This window comes from Mobula birostris, chromosome 2, assembly GCF_030028105.1.
Source record: "Mobula birostris isolate sMobBir1 chromosome 2, sMobBir1.hap1, whole genome shotgun sequence".
Lineage (NCBI taxonomy): Eukaryota > Metazoa > Chordata > Chondrichthyes > Myliobatiformes > Myliobatidae > Mobula > Mobula birostris.
Window position 1 is genome coordinate 24,975,443 of NC_092371.1, and position 23,706 is coordinate 24,999,148.

A 23,706-nucleotide genomic window follows, 5' to 3' on the forward strand; every position below is an offset into this window, starting at 1 on the left:
CTCACCTTCTCTGCTGTTTTTTCCCCCTTTTCCATTCTGGAACAGGGCCTCCAATCTGAAACGCTAACTGCTTCTCTCTTCACAGCTGCCGTTTGACCTGCTGAGTGTTTCCAGCACTTTTCTGTTTCTATTTCTAGACATAGGTCAATCTAAGGAGTCTGACTAGCTGAGAGAGGGCTAGTAAACAGTGGTGCCTCATGAGACACCACAATCCCACGTACCCCAGAAAGGGATGAAAAGCCGGAAGAGCCAGCAGTAATCTTGGAAGGGAAAAATGAGAAAGAAAGTTAAACTGAGAAGATGCGTTAATAAAGGATGTAAATATTATTTGGAAACATTCTCTAGTTATTGTTGAGTGCCATAATGTTCAAAGGTTCAATATGTCTTTTAAGAGACTCTTAGATAGGTACATGGAATTTAGAAAAATAGAGGGCTATGCGGTAGGAAGTTTCTAGAATAGGCATGGTCGGTGCAACATTATGGACCGAAGGGCCTGCAAAGTACTTTACATGTCTATATTCTATGTTCTATTTTCCTCCTCAGGAAAAAAAAAGATTAGCAATAGCAACCAATTTCCCCCCCCACCCCCGCCTTTGCAGGAAAAAACAGCGACAATAACAATCCCCAGCACCCTCACTCCAAAAGAACAGCAACAGTAGCATAAAAGCCCCAATCCTCCCCCCGACACACAAAGAATTAACAGACCACCTGCCCACCAATCGGCCACAAAGAATATAACCCAAGAAACTGAAGGACACCAATATAAAGTACAGTCCAGTCAGATAAAAGTTGAGGAAAAACTTTTTAACCCAGAGAGTGGTGGATGTATGGAATGGTCTGCCGCGAGGGGCTGTGGAGGCCAAGTCTCTGGATGCTTTCAAGAAAGAGATGGATGGAGCTCTTAAAGATAGCGGAATCAAAGGTTATGGGAATAAGGCAGGAACTGGATACTGATTGTGGATGATCAGCCATGATCACAATGAATGGCGGTGCTGGCTCGAAGGGCCGAATGGCCTACTCCTGCACCTATTGTCTATTGTTTTCTATAAATCTCAGAACATCGAATAGTCCTTCCGTGGCTCAGAACTCATGCCTGGTCCAATCACCCTGGTGGCTTCCGTTAGGAGCAATTGCTGACTGTTTGACCTCTGTTGGGAGTGATAACAGACCCTCTGGCCTCTGTTGGGAGCAACCGCTAACTGGTCTCAATTGGGAGCGATCGCTGACCCTTTGGCCTCTGTTGGGAACGATTACTCACCTCCTCCACATTCGCCTCCATAGGTAGCAAGGTGAAGCAGATATCACTAAAGCTTTGCACCTTATTGTTTTCCTGCTTCGCTCTTTCCAAGGGCGACACCCTCCAGGCGGTTCACAGAACTGCATTTTCACTTCTTTTACAACTTTTTCTTTCAAATGTGGTTCTGCTCCTGTCGGAGCCTGTGATCTAAATTTTGGTTGAGTGCTTTCAGGCTGATTAATTGATCTGACATTCCGAGGAGATTTCAGGGACCGTGCAGCCTCAAGGCCAAGAGGCCTGGGGATGGAACGTAAGCCATGACTGAGTCCATTTCTCACCGATCTCATCAGGAAGGTGTCTGCATGTGAGGGTCACCCTGCTGCTCCCAGAGGAAGGAAGGTCCCTACATTTGAATGGACTCTCTCTCCCTCCATGTTGTCAGAGGATGGTGCCAAAATCCTGGGTCCTGGCCAAAGTTTGATTGATGTGGTTTGTTGATCGGACTCTGTAGTTCATGTGATGATGTGTTTCTGGTTTCTGGGTGTTCCTTTTTTTGGTACTGTTTTGGTGATTTTAAATCAGGGCAGACTGCAGATAATGAACACTGAGCTGAACTGAGGATGCCTGGATCCTTTCGATTATGAGTTTTATAATCTGCGTTTTTGCTCTATTTTTGCCATTTGCATGATTTGCTTTTTTTTGTGCATTGGGGGCTTGATGCTTTTCTTTGAACACCAGGCTCCATGGCGTTTCTTTGTTTCGTGACTGTCTGTGGGAAAGACCAACCTCAGGGTTGTAAACTGCATATTTACATTGATAATAACTTGTACTTTGTCCTTTCTCGGTGTAACAGTTTATTCTGCATTCTGCTTTTGCTTTTCTCTTGTACTGATGCTGCGAAATGATCTGTATCAATGACTTGCAAAACGAAGTTTTTCACTGTATCTCTGACAAATCTCTTAATGCTTCTGATCATGTTAGGATGTGTACCAATTTTATATCCAGTGGGGTGTGCTGTCCGGTTACTAGCCCTGAAACCACAGAACACAGAACCTACAGGCACAGTGCAGCACAGAACAGGTCCCTTGGTTCACTATGTTGTGGTGACCTTTTCACCTACTCTATAACCAAGCTAATACTTCCCTCCTACACTGACCATAACCCTCAATTTTTCTTACATCCATGCGCATATCTAAGAGTCTCTTAAATGTCCCCATTGTAACAGCCTCCACCACCACCCCTACTTCAGTGACCCATCCACTCTGTGTAAAAACAAAACAGCTGTACCTTCCACTCACCTTAAAAGGATTTCCTCTGGTATTAGCCGTTGAGCCATTGTCACCCTCGGGAAAAGGTGCTAGTTATCCACTCTGCCTATGCCACTCACAATCTTACACCAGAGATAATCTATCGAGTCATCTCTCATCCTCTGTTACTCCAAAGAGAAAACCTCGAGCTCGCTCAACCTTTTCTCATAAGGTACATCTCTAATCTGGGCAATCCTGGTAAATCTCCTCTGCACCTTCTCCATACCTTCTAGATCCTTCCTGTGTTCATTTCACAAAAAACTGATTTAATTTAAAAAAAAGTAATCATAACCAAAAACTACTATCAATAAAGGTGACTGTGAAGTTGTTGGATTGGGGTAATGTTCTTTGGGAGTAAAATTAGATCTGACGCAGATTCTGAGGTTTGTTAACTCTTCTTTGATCTGTGCTAATCATTCACTGATTCAATCTAAATTTGTACATCGTTACTATTTGACGAAGGAGAGACTGTCTAAAATGTTTCCTAATGTTGATAGATATTGCGATAGATGTAAAACTGAGACAGCTACACTGACACATATGTTTTGGTCCCGTTCTATACTGGAACAGTTCTGGAAGTCAGTTTTTTCGACAATTTCTAAAGCAGTTAAAATTAATTTACAACCTAACAAATTAACTGTGCTTTTTGGAAAATTCCTCAAAATATCCACGGTATCTCTGTGTCTGACCAACGTGTTATTGTATTTGTTACATTGATAGCTAGGAGAACCATTTTGTTAAAGTGGAAGGATATGTTGGCTTCCATTTTGTCACAATGGTTCTCTCAAGTGATGCTATGTCTTAGTTTGAAGAAAATTAGAAGTCAAACCTTTGAACCTATGTTTGATTTTGAGAAAAGGTGGGGTTCATTTGCTCATTACTATCATTTGAGTTAATTGATAGATTTCCTCTATGATCTAATTGTAAATTTTTTGGTACATTTTTTTTTCTTGCTGGTGGTTTGATGTTTATCTTTAGAAGCTTTTGTATGATGCATGGCTCCGGGGTTGAACACCTAATGGGTTTTTTTCCCTCACCTTTCTTTGCTTTAGTAGTGGGTTGTTTTTCTCTTTTTTTTTGTCACCAAAATTTTTTCAATCTTTAAAACAATGTTTTTTTTTCTTGAGACATTGTAAGTGTTGCCTACTTTGAAGTACTCTTGTTAATTTTGGATAATAATAATAAAAAGATTTGAAAAGAAAAGAAAAATAGATCCATTGTGTATGTTATGTCAATGCCGAACACGTTGGCATGGTTTCAGCATTCTACTTGCTGCGTGTGGTGGTGTTTGTTGTGTGATCCACCCTACCCAAAGGTCGCAGAGCCACTATACAGGTGGCTGCCATTCTGGTACACACTCCCTGGGCACTTGGGCAGTGCACAGCCAGCAGAAACTTTGTTATCATAGTAACTGCAATTAAGCCTCCCATTTGTGTGGGGTAGCAGCAATCCCACAGCTTGGTTTTCCTGCAAAATTAATGTCTGGCTACTTTACTCGAGACCGAGCAGTGAGAGACTGAACCCAAGCTGGCAGTGGATTGTGGCCCACTTGGTCAGTTGTACTCCTGGCACAGACAGCCTGTAGGCCAAGGTTCTAGGGGAGTGGAGGGGGAAGGTGAACCTGAAGTACAGACCTCTAAAGCAAAATCAGTGAAAGAGGGAGCGAAGGAACGGAGGGGTGTGGTTTAACAAATGGGGGAAAGGACAGTGATACAAAGCCAGGCACGAGGAAGCTGAGTTCTCAGACACTGCTCCAGATGAAGGATCTATATGCAAAATATAGACTGTTCATTCATCTCTTCAGATATTGCCTGACCCGTTGAATTCTTCCAACGCTTTGAGTGTGTTGCTCCAGATTCATAGCACCTGTAGTTTCTTGTATTTGACAATGCTGCTAGGTGATCACGTTATCCAGTAGCGTACCAAAATATATTGCATACCCTACTCCAGTCACGTTATCTCCTCTCCTCCCCTTTCCATGCTTCACAAGAACTACTTACCCTGTGACTCCCTAGTCCACTCTTCCAACCCAACCCAGCTCGCCCCATCCCACAAACCCTCAAATGCAGCACCTGTCTGCTCCCCTCTACCTTTTGCACCAACCAGGGGCCCTAAATGGTCCTTCCAAGTGAAGTAGAAGTTTTCTAATCTTGTATCCAGGGTTTGTAATGATCCCAAAATTCCTGTTAACTTTAATCCTCAATTCCAGCCCATCAAGGACACAAGCCTCCCTGCCATCGAGGACATCGAAAGGTGGCATCCACCATGAAGGACGCTCACCCTCCAGGTGAGAACCCTCTTCTCATTACTGCCAGTGTAAAAATGCCCATAACTACCTCCACCAGCTGATCTGCACTTCAGTACGGAGTGGGTCTCACAGTTCTTCCATGGGTTCTTGAATGCCCACTTTGGTACACACTCCTCAATACGCTTGCTGTTAAATCCGTGATGGTGCAGATACACCCACCTAGGCTGGCAGCTGGGACTTCCGACACAGACCAGGTTACCGATTCAAAGCGTCATGAAGCCATTCATCTACCTCTGTCCTCAGACCAGCTCCTGTCAACTTTCTGACTGGGTCCTTGTGTTTCAGCTTTGGTATGTATGCAGGAAGAAGGAACAGAACTTGATGGCCTGATTTACTAAAGTGCAGATGGGGAGGTAGCTCAGTAGGCATCTTCATTGTATGTTTAGCAGTGGTCAAGGGTGTTTCGGCTCCTTGTGGGACAGGGACAGACGGATAATATTTTGGTAAGGTAGTCTCTTAGGGTGGAAATTGACTTCCCTCCACTCTTGCTTCATGGATGCTGAGGCGCTTGAGGAAGCCAATAGGGCGATCATAGATTCTTCGTCAGGTGGGAGAAGGGGTGGCTGGGAGAGAAGGAGGTGGATCATTTGTGAGGTGGTGCACTCCTTCAAAAATAAAACCAGAAAGTTTCAGAAACACTCAGTAGGTCAGGTAGCATTCATGGAAAGATAATGTTTCAAGTCAGAGACCCTTCTTCAGATCTGGGAAATTGGAGCTAGAAGTGGAATTGGTTTATTATGGTCACATGTACTGAGATACAGTGAAAAGTTTGTCTTGCATACTGTTCACACAGGTCAGATCATTACACAGTGCATCGTGGTAGAACAAGGCGAAACAATAACAATGCAGAATGAAGTGTGAAAGCTGCAGAGAAAGTGCGGAGCAGGAAAACAATAAGTTTTAAGAGGACACCCTGTCGGTCATGCTGGGCCTCTGAGTGATCCTGGCCATGAGTTGGAGGTCCCAATACTCCCTCTGCATTCTGAGTGGCCGTGGGCCAGGAGATTCCCGGGAGTCAATGGGAGGTTTACTAGGCTGATCCCTGGAATGGAAAGGATGGGTTTTGACAGCATAGGCTCACATTTCCTGGGGTTTAGAAGACTTGAGGAGACTTGAATGGCAGCGCAAATGACAAAAGAAAGTTTCCTCAGGAAAAAACCTTAAACTATGTGTTGCTGTTCAAAAAGGCTCACCCATTAAAGCAAAGACAAAATTAAATATTTTCTCTCAGAAAGGTGTGACACTTCAGACTTCTTTTCAATGAGAGCTGTTGAATATTCTTAAGGACAAAATTAATATGTAGGTTCTTCACAGGCGAGTAGGTAAAAAAGTTATTCCTCTTCTCTCTTTCACCATTCCCTATTTCGGCTCCCCTCTTACTCCTTCCTTAGCCTTCTCCTTGGGTGTGTTTCTCTGGATTTCCAGCATCTGCAGAATCTACACACATCAAAGTTTCTGGTGAACGCAGCAGGCCAGGTAGCATCTCTAGGAAGAGGTACAGTCGACATTTCAGGCCGAGACCCTTCGTCAGGACTAACTGAAGGAAGAGTTAGTAAGGGATTTGAAAGTTGGAGGGGGAGGGGGAGATCCAGAATGATAGGAGAAGACAGGAGGGGGAGGGATGGAGCCAAGTGGACAGGTGATTGGCAAAAGGGATATGAGAGGATCATGGGACAGGAGGCCCAGGGAGAAGGAAAAGGGGGAGGGGGGAAAAAGCCCAGAGGATGGGTAAGGGGTATAGTCAGAGGGACAGAGTGAGAAAAAGGAGAGAGAGAGAAAGAATGTGGGTATATATATAACGGATGGGGTATGAGGGGGAGGTGGGGCATTAGCGGAAGTTAGAGAAGTCAATGTTCATGCCATCAGGTTGGAGGCTACCCAGATGGAATATAAGGTGTTGTTCCTCCAACCTGAGTGTGGCTTTATCTTTACAGTAGAGGAGGCCGTAGATAGACATATCAGAATGGGAATGGGATGTGGAATTAAAATGTGTGGCCACTGGGAGATCCTGCTTTCTCTGGTGGACAGAGCGTAGGTGTTCAGCGAAACGATCTCCCAGTCTATGTCGGGTCTCGCCAATATATAGAAGGCCACATCGGGAGCACCGGACGCAGTATATCACCCCAGCTGACTGATAGGTGAAGTGTTGCCTCACCTGGAAGGACTGTTTGGGGCCCTGGATGGTGGTAAGGGAGGAAGTGTAAGGGCATGTGTAGCACTTGTTCCACTTACACGGATAAGTGCCAGGAGGGAGATCAGTGAGGAGGGATGGAGGGGTAACGAATGGACAAGGGAGTCGCGTAGGGAGCGATCCCTGCGGAAAGCAGAGAGAAGGGGGGAGGGAAAGGTGGCGGAAGTTACGGAGAATAATATGTTGGACCTGGAGGCTGGTGGGGTGGTAGGTGAGGACCAGGGGAACCCTATTCCTAGTGGGGTGGCGGGAGGATGGAGTGAGAGCAGATGTGCGTGAAATCTGCAGAATTTCCTGTGTTTATGAATAGTTACTCTGGTGGATGGCAATCAGATTAGTCACAATATGACTGGGAGACTGGGAAGGTTTGAGGGGCTTTATTGCTGTGGTTTGATGTAAGTAGGTAAGACAATGCCAAGGGATGCACCGTTGTGTTGGAGTTTGAAGCAGAGCTACAGATGGTTGGGCTGGGCGGTAATTTATGTGATAATCACCACTGTGGTCTGTAAAGTGACGTTCAACTTGCCACCCGAGGAATCTAACTACCAGGTGGGCGGGGGCTATTTCAGGCAGTACCAGGGATGTGACAGGGACAAGGAGTTTGTGGGTGCTGCTGTGAAACTGCTGAACATCCCGGTTCAGTCACTGGGACTGACTCATCCTTGTCCTGTAACAGACGTGTGGATTATGCGACTGTCTATGTTTGTTTGTGCATGTGTACACTCACGTGCGTGTGCACACGTGTAAGACCATAAGACCATAAGCATGGGAGCAGAATTAGCACATTAATTCTGCTCTGCCATTCGATCATGGCTGATTTATTTTCCCTCTCAAACCTATTCTCCTGTATTCTCTCTGTAATCTTCGACACCCTTACTAATCAAGAACCTATCAACCTCTGCTTTAAATATACCCAATGACTTGGCCTCGACAGCTGTGGCAAATGACTCTGCAGATTCACCACCCTCTAGTTAAAACATTTCTCCTTTTCTCTGTTCTAAAGAGCTATCCTTGTATTCTCAGGCTATGCCCTCTGGTGCTACCTTCCCTCACTATTGGAAACATCCACTCCACATCCACTCTATCCAGGCTTTCAATATTCAGTAGGCTTTCAATGAGATCCCCCTTCATTCTTCTAAATTCCAGTGAGTACAAGACTTTATACTTTATACTTTATTGTCGCCAAAAAATTGATACTAGAACATACAATCATCACAGCGATATTTGATTCCGCACTTCCCACTCCCTGGATTACAAATATTAAATATTAAAATATTTAAAATAGTAAAAATTAGTAAATATTAAAAATTTAAATTATAAGTCATAAATAGAAAATAGAAAAATGGAATGTAAGGTAGTGCGAAAAAACCGAGATGCAGGTCCGGATATTTGGAGGGTACGGCCCAGATCCGGGTCAGGATCCGTTCAGCAGTCTTATCACAGTTCGAAAGAAGCTGTTCCTAAATCTGGCCGTACGAGTCTTCAAGCTCCTGAGCCTTCTCCCGGTGGGAAGAGGGACGAAGAGTGTGTTGGCTGGGTGGGTCGTGTCCTTGATTATCCTGGCAGCACTGCTCCGACAGCGTGTGGTGTAAAGTGAGTCCTCAGACAGAAGATTGGTTTGTGTGATGTGCTGCGCCATGTTCACAATCTTCTGCAGCTTCTTTCGGTCTTGGACAGGACAACTTCCATACCAGGTTGTGATGCACCCTAGAAGAATGCTTTCTACGGTGCATCTATAAAAATTAGTGAGCGTTTTAGGGGACAGGCCAAATTTCTTTAGTTTTCTCAGGCGCTGATGGGCCTTCTTGGCAGTGAACTCTGCTTGGTTGGACCAAGTCACGTCATTTGTGATATTGACCCCGAGGAACTTAAAGCTTTTGACCTGTTCCACTTGCACACCACCGATGTAAATGGGGTTGTGCGGTCCGCTACTCCTTCTGAAGTCAACAACTAATTCCTTCGTCTTGCTGACGTTGAGGGATAGGTTATTGTCTTCGCACCATGCCACCAGGTTCTTAATTTCCTCTCTGTACTCAAACTCATCATTACCCGAGATATGGCCTATAATTGCTGCGTGTGTGTGTACATCTGAGGGTGTATTTGTGTGCATAGGTTAGAGTGTGTGTGTGTGTGTGTGTGTGTGTGTGTGTGTGTGTACCATGTGCACTACACCATGGTCACACTTGTGCCCACTGATATCACCCCTTCCCCCAGAAACCCTGCCTTGCTGTGTCTCTTCCCACTTGGGCAAAAGCTGGAAAAATTGCCCCTGCGATTCTCTCTGGTGTATATGGGTAAGTTTTGCAGCCAACCTGGGGCTCTGGTCCAGAGATCTGAGCAGAGGATCCTGTCTGCCCTTCTCTATGCTGCCCTGCAGCTAATGCCACGGATATCAGTCAATGACTCTCTAAATCCAGTCACGTCCCACAGAATGTAAAGATGTTGAAGACGCTACTCGATGAAAAGTGGGAGACTTTCCTTGATATCTTAACAATATGCGTGTTCAAACCAATGTACTTAGCATTATCTTGCTTTTCTTCGTGGGATCTCCTCTGTATAAATTGTCTTCTGCATTTCCCACATTACAACAGGGACTACACTGTAAAATACTACAAGAAATTACTTAGGAACATCATGAGATCAACAAAGGCAAATGGAAATCAGAGCTAAATTCCATAGAACATAGAACAGTACAGGCCCTTCAGCCCATGATGTTGTGCTGACCTTTTAACCTCCTCCACAATCAGCCGATCACTTCCCTCCTACACAGCTCATAAGCCTCCAGTTTTCTTTCATTTATGTGCCTATCAATGAGTTTCTTAAATTTCCTGAATGTATAAATGACCTAGATGAAGAAGTAGAAGGGTGGTTTAGTAAATTTGCTGATGACACAAAGGTTGGGGGTGTTGTGGATAGTCTGGAGGTTGTCAGAGATTACAGCGGGACATCAATAGGATGCAGAACTGGGCTGAGAAGTGGCAGATGGAGATAAATGTGAAGTAGTTCATTTTGGTAGGTCAAATTTGAAGACAGAATATAGTATTAATGGTAAGACTCTTGGCAGTAGGGAGGATCTGAGAGATCTTGGGGTCCCTGTTCGTAGGACGCTCAAAGCTGCTGCACAGGTAAACAGTGTTGTTAAGAAGGCCTGTGGAATGTCGGCCTTCATCAACCATGGGACTGAGTTCAGACCCCACTTGGAGTATTGTGTTCAGTTCAGGTCACCTCACTACAGGAAGGATGTGGATACTATAGAGAGAGTGCAGAGGAGAGTTACAAGGATGTTGCCTGGATTGGAGGGTGTATCTTATGAGAATAGATTGAATGAACTTGGCCTTTTCTCCTTGGAGCAAGGGAGGATGAGAGTTGACCTGACAGATGTGTATGAGCTGATGAGGGGCATTGATTGTGGGAAAGTCAGAGGCTTTTTCCCAGGGCAGAAATAGCTAACATGAGGGGGGATGGTTTTAAGGGGCTTGGAAATAGGTATTGAGGGGATGTCGAGGGTAAGTTTTTTCACACAGAGAGTGGTGGGTGTATGGAATGCACTGCTGGCGCTAGTGGTAGAGGCAGATACAATAGAGTCTTTTAAAAGTCTCTTAGATAGGTACATGGAGCTTAGAAAAATAGAGGGCTACGCACTAGGGAAATTCTAGGCAGCTTCCAGAGTGGGTTACATGGTCGGCACAACATTGTGGGCCGAAGGGCCTGTAATGAGCTGTAGATTTCTATGTTCTATGTTCTGTGTATCAGCCTCTACCGCCACCTCTGACAGTGCACTCCACACATGCACCACGCTCCTTTTTACACTCTGTGTAAAAAACCCTACCTCTGACATCTCTCTTAAACATTCCTCCACTCATCTTAAAAGGGTTTCTTCTGATATTAACCACTGTCACCCTGGGGTAAAGGCACTGGCCGTCCACTTGATCTATGCCTCTTATTATCATATACACCTCTGTCAATTGCCTCTCATCCTCCAAGGCTGTAAAGAGAAAAGCCCGAGCTCACTCAACCTTTCCTCATGACATGTACTCTCTAATCCAAGCAAGCGTGCTGGTAAATCTCCTCTGCACCCTCTCTAAGGCTTCCACGTCCTCTTTACAATGAGGTGACCAGAACTAAATTTGATTGCAATTGAAATCCCAGCTTCATCAAATAAATTCCATCTATCTGAGAGTATACTGGAATCTATGCCCATTCCAAATGGGAATATATGGAAGGGAATGCATCTGAAATGTTCTGCCTGGAGACCCAATCTCCTTGCTGGCATCTCTCCCAGGCTGATGCAGGTTAATGCAAGCCACATAACCCTCTATATTCCAACTAGGCCTTGCATTACAAACACAATGTAACATACTTGATGCACTGGACTTCAATTCACCATTGTTGCATAAAGTAAATTTATTACTGAAAATGATTGCCACACACAAGTGAGAAAGCATCAAAACTTGTCAGTTATCTGTCAGGCTGTGATGAATTTCCTTTGTGTAATGACTGAGCAGGTTCCACTGTAAATCTCACTGCTATTGGTTTGCATCCTGTGTAATAGCCAATTGAATTCCTGCTCCAGACACATCACCCCTAGTCCTCACCAGCAGACGCACTGGTCAGCAAGCAAACTATGCCCCAGGGTGAGTGTGCCAGACAGGAAAAGGTTCACTTCCTGGCTGGAAGGGATTATTTTCGTTTCGTGTGACACATTTCATGAAGTCAGTCAGATAGTTAAGTCACCTTGACTAAGTCTGCTCTGGAGAGGGAGGTGGGGATGACAGAAAGACGGTGAGAAAGAGGAACATAGTATGATGGGGACAGAGTGAGGGGTAGAAAACAGGGATAGAGAGAAGCAGATGCAGAGAGAAGGAAGAGAAATAAGGAGTGATAGAGATATAGCAAGAGAAAGAAGCTCAGTGATACATATATAAAGAAGTGGACATGTACACCCATATGGAAGGGCATAGAGAAGACAAAGTCAAATTCAAGTTTATTGTCATTGCACAAGTACACGTGTGCACAAATGCTAAGAGAAGCTTACTTACATCAACTCCACAGCTACGTACCATCAGAGGCACAACATTCATAAGAGAAACATAAAGTGACCATAAATTATGTATTTTTACAGTAAAGAACACAACTAGAGCAAAACAAAATCCAGTGTAGAGCAAAGTGGTCGACATTGGCCATGGTGTTGCTACTTTGCCATAATGATTAGGGTTGTGTGGGATTAGCTCATGAACCAAACGTTTGAAGGAAAATAGCTGTTCTTGAACCTGGCAATGTGGGACTTTAGGTCTCTGTATCTCCTGCTGGATGGTATCTGTGAGAAGATGGCATGGCCTGGATGGTAGGGATCTTTGATGGTAAGTGAAAGAAGTAAACAGGTACTGTAGACACACGAATTCGAATATAAATAGTGATATATGGAAAGAGAGAGGTACAGACAAGTAGAGTGCTGGATGAGAAGATCGGTCATAGACACAAGAGTTTCTGCAGATGCTGCGGAATCTCTTGTGTCCTGATGAAGGGTCTTGGCCCAAAACATTGACTGCTTATTCCCGTCCATTGATGCTGCCTGACCTGCTGTGCTCCTCCAGAATTTTGTGTGTGTTCTACAAGACAGATCAGCTGCGAAGAACAGACAGAGACAGAGCAAGGATGGACCACAAAATGGTTGGAGATAGATGTCTTTTTGTGTGGCAGCAGTACAGTGCAATACATAAAATTGCTACAGGACAGTGGTAAAGTCTTAGGCACCTTAACACACTCTCTCCCTCTCTCTCCCAAAAAAACATATATTTGTTACAATATTTAATACAACTACTATATACTGACATCTACAGCATAGTAAATTTAAAATTGTCCCCATTCAGGGCTAAAGATTTAATCACTGAAAAAGATTCCTTACTCTTGTGAGTTAATGTCTTTCCTGACAAGAGGGTCACTCTGCTTGGTGGGTGAGACTTGTGGCTGTGAAACAATCGTGGGTTCTGGGGCCTCCTTGGTGATGTTGTAGGAGTTCACTGTGAGACTGCAGGAGGTGGTTTTGTCAGCTCTGGCCACCTTTTTTTTCCTTTTCTCCAATATGCTCCATCAGCATTTCCATGCTTAGTCGTCTTCTTGAAATCGATCTTGTCATTGTGCCCCCCAGGGAACAGAGCCCATCTCTGCATTCGTGCTCCTGCTGTTAGTGGAACACCCTCTGTGGATTGAAAATGGGCACCGGTGGTTGACGATCAGTAATGAGGGTAATCTCTGCCATACAAGTACTGGTTGAAATGTTTCACACCCCAAACCAGACTCAAGGCCTCTCTGTCAATCTTTAATTTTTCTCTGCAGCAGTAAGGGAACGTGATGCAAAGGCTATTGGGTGTTCACTTTCATCATACATAGCACGTGGCATGACTGCATCTACACCATGAGGTGAGGCATCGCAAGCAACCTTCACTGGAAAATTTGGATCATAATGTGTGAGTACTGTGTCTGATGTCACCATTTACTCTACCTCTTTGAAAGCCACCTCGTACAGCTTTGTCCATTGCTATTTCTTCCAGATCTGTAGTCATGAATTCAAGGGGTGGAGCTCAGTAGCCAGGTTTACAGGAACCTGTTATAGTAGTTGACAAATCCTAAAAAGGATTGCAACTGTGATGTGTCCTTTGGCCTTAAAGCATCCACCAATGTAGCCAGCCATATCTGCTTTTTTATTTATTATTTTATTCACCTGGTACTCATTGCTTATGAACCCACAAATTTTGTCTGCTCCGTGACTTTTTTTAAAACTCGAATGTCTTCTCTTGCAAAGAAGACCTGCTGTGCTTGTTTGAAAATGTCTAATGTCTCGCTGTGCTTCAACAGGTAGGTAGTTGTCACAGATTCGTTTAAATCTTCCTTGTCACCACTGTTATGTTTTGTAACTCCAAAGCATAAAACTACTTGGAAGGAAAACAAGGGAGTCTGGAATGCAAGTATAACTTTGTTTTTTACTTTAAGCGAGGTGTGTACTTTTGACATGGTGGCATGATGACGTATGCCATTCACTTACTTTTACATATAACCTGTAATGAATTATTTAAACAAGAAAGAATGCTGAATCAAACAATATATTTACAATGTCACTGAAATATTAAATACATAACTCCCTGCCTAACACCAAGTGAGATAGATCTTAAGGATCTATCTGAGGTAGAGGTAGATCTTAAGGAAATGAGGACCTCCTGCAGGTGTTGGTGGGGGTTCAGTCCAGGGAAGGAGTTGCCATCCCAAAGGATAGAAGAATCAATTCCAGTGAGGAAGCTAGCCTGAATGCCTGTTGATATTCAATATCAGTGCTGAAGGGAGAAAGGGAATACACTTGGACATTGCGAGTCACTCAGAGTAACTCACTTATCTCATCCATCCTTTTCTTCTCTGTCCCAATCATTGAGGAGATTCACCAGCCAGGAGGGAATCAGGAACTTACATTGGTCAAAGAGATCTCCTGGAAATTCAGTACACGTAATGAACTGGGAGACACCAGGAAGGGAGGACTTGGAATCAAATTGGATGGGAGCACCGAATGAGCGGCAAAGGGAGGGTTAACTGCAGGGAACTTAGGGATTCCGGCAAGCACGAGAGGAAAGGGCACGTGGACTATCAGGAAAGGCTATGGTCTTGCATGTTTGGATGAGCCACACCAGAGCTGTTGAAGGATTAGCCAAGAGAACGGCAAAGGTTTTTGGAAAAGTAGTAACATGGAGGTCTGGTCCAGAATATTTCCCCAGGTGCAGTACAACTTCTGCAAGGACCAGCAGGGACTCTGGTGTAACAGGGAATATTGTGGTACGCGGGCCACACGTGGTCTCTGGTCTGTTTACGAGTTGGGAGGATGACAGCAGGTTATTTGGTGCTCGGTAACACCATCAGTCAGTATCCACTCTGTGACAGTTGCAGATTGCACTATCTGGTGTCAGCCTACTCCACCTCCATGTGACCTGTACATCCCACTGAGAGGGCAGATTCTGTAGGACAGGTCATGCAGGATGATGCTCGAAACGCTGTGGCACGCCATTGGAGATACTGTCCCTTGAATTACACAATCCCTCGCATGGCTGCCAGGAGCAGCTCGAATCTCCCTGTGATCCAGTTACTAAGACCATAAGACATAGGAGCAGAATTAACCCATCTGGTTCATCGAGTCTGCTCTACCATTTCATCAGAGCTGATCCATTTTCCCTCTCAGCCCCAATCTCCTGTCTTCTCCCCATACCCCTTCATGACCTGACCAATCAAAAATCTGTCAACCTCTGCCTTAAATATACATAGAGACTTGGCCTCAACAACTGCCTGTGGCAACGAATTTCACAGATTCACGATCCCTCTCTCAAACAATAAGCATTCTGGTTGGTCGCATTCCTACCTGGTATGGTGTTGCCAATGCACAGGGTCACATGAGGCTACAGAACTCTTTCCTCCTACATAACCCTTCATTTTGTCTCTATCATCCACGTGCCCATCTAAGAGTTTCTGAAATATTCCTAATGTATCTGCCTCTACCACCACCCCTGGCAAAGCGTTCCACACACCCACCACTCTCTGTGTAAAAAATTTACTCCTAACATCCCCCTATTCTTTCCTTCAATCTTTAAAATCATGCCCCCTCCTATTAGCCATATGTTGTTTTGTGGCAGCACAACAGAGCAAAACATAAAAATCACTGTTATTCATAATGAAAAGTTAATAAATCAATAGTGCAAAAGAGGGATGGCGATTTACTGTTCACGGTTTCATGAACCATTCAGAAATCCAATGGTAGAGGGGAAGAAGCTGTTCCTAAAATGTTGGATGTGGGTAAGTCTGTGGTAGAGACTGGGGAGAGCCGATGGGAGTGGGGGAAAGTAAGTAGTTGGAGATCAGTATGGACTCAGTGGGCCGAAGGGAATGTTTCTGTGTTCTGTGACTCTGTCTCTCTAAGTCACTGCTGATGATGCATATGTTACGATAGTGCTACACTTTCAAAGTATGATACTGGATCTGAAGTGCTGTTGTGTATTGTGGGGATACACAAAATGCTATCTGAAAGCTGTTTGCTTTATGTATTCAAAATGGATACTGCTAGGATTTTATTTCTACACTCAGGTGACGGACTTGGCTGCCTTGAGTATTATGCTCAGCTCTTGACACGACCATAGTCAGTGACAGAGCTGCCGCTGAAAGCATGCTGAATGCATCTTCCTAGCTTCTGGAAAACCCTCCCTTTGAGAAGGACCACAGACCCTCACAAACAGAGGAACAACGGCTCTTGTCCAGTTCACTGGGAGCTTTGGGAAAAATTGTGGAAACCCCCATTCCCTATAAACAATGCCAAGGTTAGCTAAGCAAAATTTTAAAAATTAGACTGCTAGCTTAAATAATGTATCCATTGTTCAGGATCTGAATATCTTCGCAGTACCACCCACCTCTAATCACCTTGAACAGAATGGTATACTTAAGAGTGAACCAGATTGGAGGGTTGGAGTTCTACCTAAAACATATCAGAATTCCCTCCCTGAAGAAAGGTAGCTTTTACAGCAACATTATTAATGACCACTTTTTAAAATTCCACATCAATTCCTGAACTTAGATGTCTTGATTGCCCTGGAGGTTTGACCTCAGTTCCCCACAATGCTGCTGAACTTCCAACCCAGTAACTCAATGACTGAGCTGTGGCTATAACTTCAAAGTTAAGGTTAAAGTCGAGTCTGTTGCCATCTGCACAAGTACGTGTGCACAGATGCAATAAAGAAAACTTATCTGCAGCAGCATCACAGAGTCAGATACAGTAAACAATCTTAAAGGTGTTCAGGAATCTGACAACAATGCTGTTCAATCGGCTGTGACATTCCTGATTAGCTCCTCCTGTTCCTGTGCCACCCCTCAGGGGAAAGTCTGACTAAATGCTTCTGTTAAAAACACCTCATCAAATTACTGAGCAACCCACACAAAATGCTGGAGGAACTCAGATGTTCAGGCAGCATCTGTGGAAATGAATAAACATTTGATGTTTCAGGCCAAGACCCTTCCTCAGGACTAGAAAGGAAGGGGGAAAATGCCAGAATAAGATGGTGGACGAGAGGCCTGGCCACTCTCAGGCTGGAGGAGCAACACCTCATATTCCGTCTGGATGGCCTCCAACCTGATGGCATGAACATCAATTTCTCAAACTTCTGGCTAATTTTTCTCCTCTCTCTTCCCCCTTCTTCTATTCCCCACTTTGGCCTCTTACCTCTTCTCCTCATCTGCCTATCACCTCCCTTGGTGCCCTCCTCCTTTCTTTTCTTCCATGGCCCACTCCCCTCTCCTATCAGATTCCTTCTTCTCCAGCTCTTTGCCTTCTCCACCTATCTCCTCCCAGTCTCTTACTTCATCCCTCCTTTGCCTATCCACCTGACTTCACCTATCATCTTCTAGCTTGTCCTACGTCCCTTCCTTCCATCTTCTTATTCTGGCATTTTCCACCTTCCTTTCCAGTCCTGATGAAGGGTCTCAGCTCAAAACGTCGATTGTTTATTAATTTCCATAGATGCTGCCTGAACTGCTGAGTTCCTCCGGCATTTTGTGCATGCTGCTTTGCATTTCCAGCATCTGCAGAATTTATTTTGTGTTTATGCCATCAAGTTACCTCTGGCTGAGGAATGCTTGCCCTCGCGGCACTGAGTGAAGAATGGGCATGTATGAAGGACATAGAGAGCAGGGAAGTCCATGATAACTGTTACGTTTGTTCTTAATAAAGGCAAACCACGTGGGTAAAAAACGCTAGCACATCTTTATTTAAAATTAATGGCTCTAGCGCCACACGAGCATGTGTGCCCAACTCATGGCTTCTGCTCAACCTGAGTGCATGTCACCAGCTCCCCCACATCACAAGTTCCGACGGATCCTGTCTCAACTCACAGAGCTCCTTCTGTTGGCTGCGTATCATAGATAGCAACTCCTCCTGTCAGCTTGTGTTGAACTGGTGCAGCTGTTCTGATCTTGGGGACTGCGTGGCCTCCCCATCTTCCTTTTTTATTTTTCCTCTTCTACTTCGGTGAGGATTGTGGTGATATTTTTGATTTCTGGGCTTTAACTGGAAGTCGATGAGAGACAGATTTTGAAGCAAAGCTGCATGATGTGGAAGCAAGACTGGTGACTTCCAGATCATGATCACTCTGTTCAGCACTGGCATCCTGGTTGTCATGGTGGTGTAGCTGGTGTGGACATCTATGGAAACTGGAGTTCTTGTGCTTCTCTTGCATAACCTCTCTGGTGCTCTCATGGGTGCTGTTACAGGTTTCTCAAGTTACATCATGTAAATATACAAACCCTTTAAAGACGTCTGCATACTCTTCCGTAAGTATTATGTGGTCATCTTTGGGTTGTGAAGCCACTAGGTTGAGCCTGTACTCTTTTTTCTACAATCAGTAGCTGTGCCTTTAGGTGCTGCCCCTTGTGCTTGAAGGTCACTACACAGCCTCCTTTTACTGGAATGTTCTCTCCAGTGCAGCCTGTCACTTTTAACTTCACTCGGTAAATCTTGCTCTTTATTGTGAGTGTCTTGTAATCATCGATGGATAACAGAATCACCTGGTATCCGGTGTTGAGATTGAGTGGAATTACTGTCTCATTCAGAGTCACTGGAACAACTGTTTCCAATTACCAACACCAGCAGTTTGCAAAGAATCCACCAAAACACCCTCAATGTCCTTACCAACTGTGTGTATCTTTCTCTTGGTAGTCCCAGCTTTGCAGCACTTTGCAAAATGATTTTCCTCTCACAATTATTGCAGGACTTTCCACATGCAGGACACGTCTTTGTGATGTGCCTCCCTCCACATTTACTGTTTGAGCCTTCCTCTTTGCTGTGCTGTTGCTTCAGGAAACGTCTTGTGCTCGGTTTTCACAGCATGCACTAATGTTTCTACACTGTACAGCTACTTAGCTTGAGACTGTGTGGTCTCTGCTGCCCTACACATATCCATAGTCTTTTCCAGTGTTAAACCTTTTCACGGAGCAATCTTTCTCTGAGAGCTTTATCTGGGAATCCACACACTATTTTGTCTCTGACTAGTGAGTCTCTCAAATTTCCAAACTCACAGGACTTACTCAGTGTAAGTAGCTCAGCTAAGTATTCGTCAAAGCTAACACCTTGTTCTGGTCACAGGAAAATAATGTATATCTTTCAAATGTTATGTTTTTACTTGGGACAAAATACTTACAAATTTTTTTCATCCGTATCCAGTGTAAGAGCAGACTCATCAATTTGAAAACTCCTAGAGATGACATCTTCGCAAATTATGTGTAGAAAGATAGACACTTTCAAATCTTCATGCTGGCCATTAAATATTTGAGGGGTGATTAATAAGTTCGTGGCCTAAGGCAGAAGAAGTCAATTTTAGAAAACCTAGCACATTTATTTTTCAACATAGTCCCCTCCTACATTTACACACTTAGTCCAGCGGTCGTGGAGCATACGGATCTTGGACCTCCAGAACGTGCCCACGGCAGGGGTGATTGATAAGTTCGTGGCCTAAGGTAGAAGGAGATGAGTTATACTGCTCTCGTTACATGCACGTGCAGTTCAACTCTTTGAGTGATTATGCAGAGAGTTTGAGGTTAATAACTCATGAGGGGTGATTGATAAGTTCGTGGCCTAAGGTAGACGGAATTGAGTTATTAAACTTTCTGCATAATCACTCAAAGAGTTGAACTGCATGTACATATAACGACAGCTGTATAACCCATCTCCTTCTACCTTAGGCCATGAACTTATCAATCACCCTTGCCGTGGGCACTTTCTGGAGGACCAAGATCCGTATGCTCCACGACCGCTGGACTAAGTGTGTAAATGTAAGAGGGGACTATGTTGAAAAATAAATGTGCTAGGTTTTCTAAAATTGACTCCTTCTACCCGAGGCCACAAATTTATCAATCATCCCTCTTAAATTGAATGGCTGTTTGAAGCATTTCTACTTATCAGTTAGATTGCTGGTAAACTGCATAGGTGTGGGAAAGTTTAGGTTATCTATAACAGAACGTTTTGGGCTTCTCTCACCTGAATTTCTTGGTGAATTTGGTGACACAACATTCTCTTTAGCTGGCAGCTTCTCTCTGTCAGAAATGGATGATACGGAGCTGAATGTAAGGTCTGGGGGTGAGGAGGAGCACTGAAAATCAGCGATGAAGTACTGAAAATCAGCAATCAGCAACGAAAATCACATCAGTGAACCTGCAGAATGGACCGTCATTGAGAACATGAATTTCCACATAAGGCAGTACCTCTTGGCAGAAAGGTTACTTGTTACTAGGAAGCTGTGTGGCTAGCTGGGGGACAGAGAAGAGGAATGCCCACGGTACAGGTACACAAATTGCCGACAGTTGAGCTACAGACCTGTAAGCTCAGAAAGGCAGTAAAAGCAACAATGGGGTTTACTTTCTAGATGGAGGGAACTGAATAGTAGGGACATTTTGAAAAACCTGCTGTGTATTGAATCTTGGTTAGATAACACAGAGTGTTGCTTACTGTTCAAAGTCTAAGTCAGGTTTATTGACATAAGCACAAGGACACATAGGTACCGGTGCACTGTAAAACTTACTTGCAGCAACATCACAGGCACATGACGTCATGACAGCAGCATTCACCAGTGAAAAATATAGTTAAATTAAAAACTTCGGCTGAATGACCCTTCTTTCGTCTCTGTATCTGATGTGATCCTATATAACGTCCACTCGGTTTTCAAACCATGGTTGAACTTTTTTCTCAGCTCCATTTTCCCACCTTCTCCATTTAACCCTCAACCCCTTTAGTAATCAATAACCCCTTTAACAATCACTGCCTTAAATACACACAATGACTTGGCCTTCACAGCCCTCTGTGGCAACAAGTTCTACAGCTTCTCCATTCCTCCTCGTCTCGGTTGTAAGTAGATGTCGCTTTATCCTGAAGCTGTGCCCTCAGATCCTAGACTCTGCTAACCAAAACATCCTCTCCACATCCACTTTCTTCAGGCATTTCAGTATCTGGTAGACCAATGGGACTCACCCCCTACACCCCCACCCCCCATCCTTCCAAACAAAAGCAGAAAATGCCAGAAAACCACAGGTGGGATCAGTGGAGGGAGAACCTCTGAAAGAATTGGGTCGAGGTGCCCTCCTCAGATCAAGAAGGGCCAGACACCAAACCCTATTGGTGCAAGGTCGGACGGAAGCACAGCTGACGCAGCTGATCACTTGAGCAGCTTCGTTGCTAGGGAAAAGCACGCTTTGCTGTGGCCTGTTCGAAAGGGTTTCAGGAGGTGCAAAATCGTGCACGCAACGTGGCAGGAGACTGAGAAAGGACAAGAGGCTCTCAGGTCCAGGGAGGAAGCAAAAGCCTCCCCACCATTGAGGATATTCTCAAAGGGCATCAGGAAAAAGGCATCCACCGTTAAGGGCCTCATCATCAGGCACATGCCCTCTTCTCATCAGGGAGGAGGTATAGAAGCCCGGGAGACCCGCAGTCAAAACTTTTTGAAACAGCCCTTTCCCCTGCACCATCAGACTTCGGAACGCTCCATGAGCCCGTGGACATTGTTCTTTTGATTTAGTTCACAGGTACAGCACAGTAACAAGCCCTTCCAGCCCAACGAGCCCATGACGCCAAATTACACACCTGTGCACAATTAACCTGCTAAGTCATCATCCTCGGAACATGGGAGAAAACCAGAGCACCCTGAAGAAACCCACACATGCAGAATCAGGTTTAATATCACCGCCATAGCTCATGAAATTTGTTAACTTCGCAGCAGTAGAATGCAATACGTGATTGTAGAAAAAAGTGGTGAATTACAGTAAATGTATTAAATGGTTAAATTAGACAAGTAGTGCAAAAAATAGAAATAAAATAGCGAGGTAGTGTTAGTGGGTCCGATGTCCATTCTTCCAGAGGGGAAGAAGCTGTTGAGTGTGTGCCTCCAGGCGCCTGTATCTCCTTCCCGACAGTAACAATGAGAAGAGGGCATGTCCTGGGTGACGGGGGAACTCAATGATGAATGTCACCTTTTTGAGCCAACACTCCTTTAAGATGTCCTGGATACCGCAGAGACTAATGCCCATGATGGAGCTGATTAATTTTACAAGCCTCTGCAGCTTACCTCAATCCTTTACAGAAGCCCCCCACCCTCCACCATACCAGACGGTGATGCAGCCAGTTAGAATGCTCTCCATGGTACATCTGTAGAAATTTGTAAGTGGTTTTGGAGATAAACCAAATCTCTTCAAACTCCTAAAGCCGCTGTCTTGCCTTCTTTATAGCTGCATGAAAGTCCAGGATAGACCCTTAGAGATGTTGACACTCAGGAACTTGAAATTGCTCACTCTTTTCACTTCCAATCCTTCTGTGAAGATTGGTTTGTGGTCCCCCGTCGTTCACAGACAGAACTTAAAAACTCCTTACAGGCAGCGGTGGGAATCGAACCCTGGTCTCCAGCCTGTAAAATGGTGCACTAACCACTACACTACCATGCCGCCCCAGTGCACTATCTTTTTAAAATTGTCACTTATAGTAATTATTTATGACTTGCACCACACTGTTGCCACAATCAACAAATGTCACAACGTATGTCAGTGATAATAAATCTGATTCTGATTCTGATTCTGAAAGGTAGATACTGCCATTTGTGGTCGAGCTGTGCCAATTGACTGGTCCCATCCTGATGAAGCTAGCAAGTTCTGCAAGAAAGAAGGTAGAGGGAGGAGAGGCGTGGGTGATCAGGGTGGGTTACAGGAAGAGCCAATCAGCTGGTCTTAAAGAGGTAACTCTTTCTGTATAATGGATGAGAGGATGGTGATACTTACCCAAGTGATGTGTTACCTCACAGTGTTGCTGTTTCCATGGATCCGGACCCAGCGTCCCTGTAAAGCTCAAAGTTCAATGTAAATGTATTGTCAACAGCATAAATGTCGCCGTATACTACCCCCAGATTCATTTTCTTTCAGGAATTCACAGTAGAACAAAGGAAAACAATAGAATCAATGAAAAACTACACACAAGTAAAGACTGACAAACAACCAATGTGGAAAAGAAGACAAATTGCACAAATACAAAAAAAAATACTAATAAATAAATGATACTGTGAACGTGAGTTGTAGAGTCCTTGAAAGTGAGTCCTTATAAGGAAGTGAGTGAAGTTACCCACTCTGGTCCAAGAATCTGATGGTTGAAGGGTATTAACTGTTCCTGAACCTGGTGGTGTGGGGCCTAAGGCTCCTGTACCAGCTTCCTTCCCAATAGCAGCAGGAAGAAGAGAGCATGGCCTGTATGGTGGGAGACCTCGATAATGGAAGTGGTGGGTGTTTGGATCTACTATGTATGACCAGAGGGAGTGAATCTGGAAGTAGGCCTTTAATCAAGAGATGGCTTTGTGTTGGAAGGTTTGGAGCCATGCTAATCCAGGCAAATGGCAAACCTTTCCTGGATTTCCATCTACCTGAAAGGAATGGCATTTCCCACTCAAGCAATAACGGAGAAAGGCAAATCAACCAGAAAGGAAACAGTGATGAAGTCAAGGATTCATCCTCCTATTCCCTGTATCTGGAAGATTCACTCTCATCTGTCCCTCAACTCAGAAATGGAGCCACCCAGAAGATCTCTTTCCATTCCAGGAATGACACAGGATTTAATTCCAAGTAG

General features: G+C 44.5%; 1 protein-coding gene across 2 annotated transcripts in view; it reads left to right on the forward strand.

The window, feature by feature from the left end:
* The window catches only part of LOC140185460 (ciliary microtubule inner protein 1-like), a 206,316-nt gene that overhangs the window by 38,944 nt on the left and 143,666 nt on the right, over positions 1–23,706 (forward strand). Inside the window, exon 2 of one of the 2 annotated variants that reach the window (XM_072238818.1) lies at positions 13,380–13,463. The exons of the other annotated variant lie outside the window; for it this stretch is intronic. Within the exon in view, the coding sequence (XP_072094919.1) occupies positions 13,459–13,463 (5 nt within the window). The 5' untranslated portion in view covers positions 13,380–13,458. The remainder of the gene's footprint in view (positions 1–13,379; positions 13,464–23,706) is intronic. 2 annotated transcript variants of the gene reach the window in all.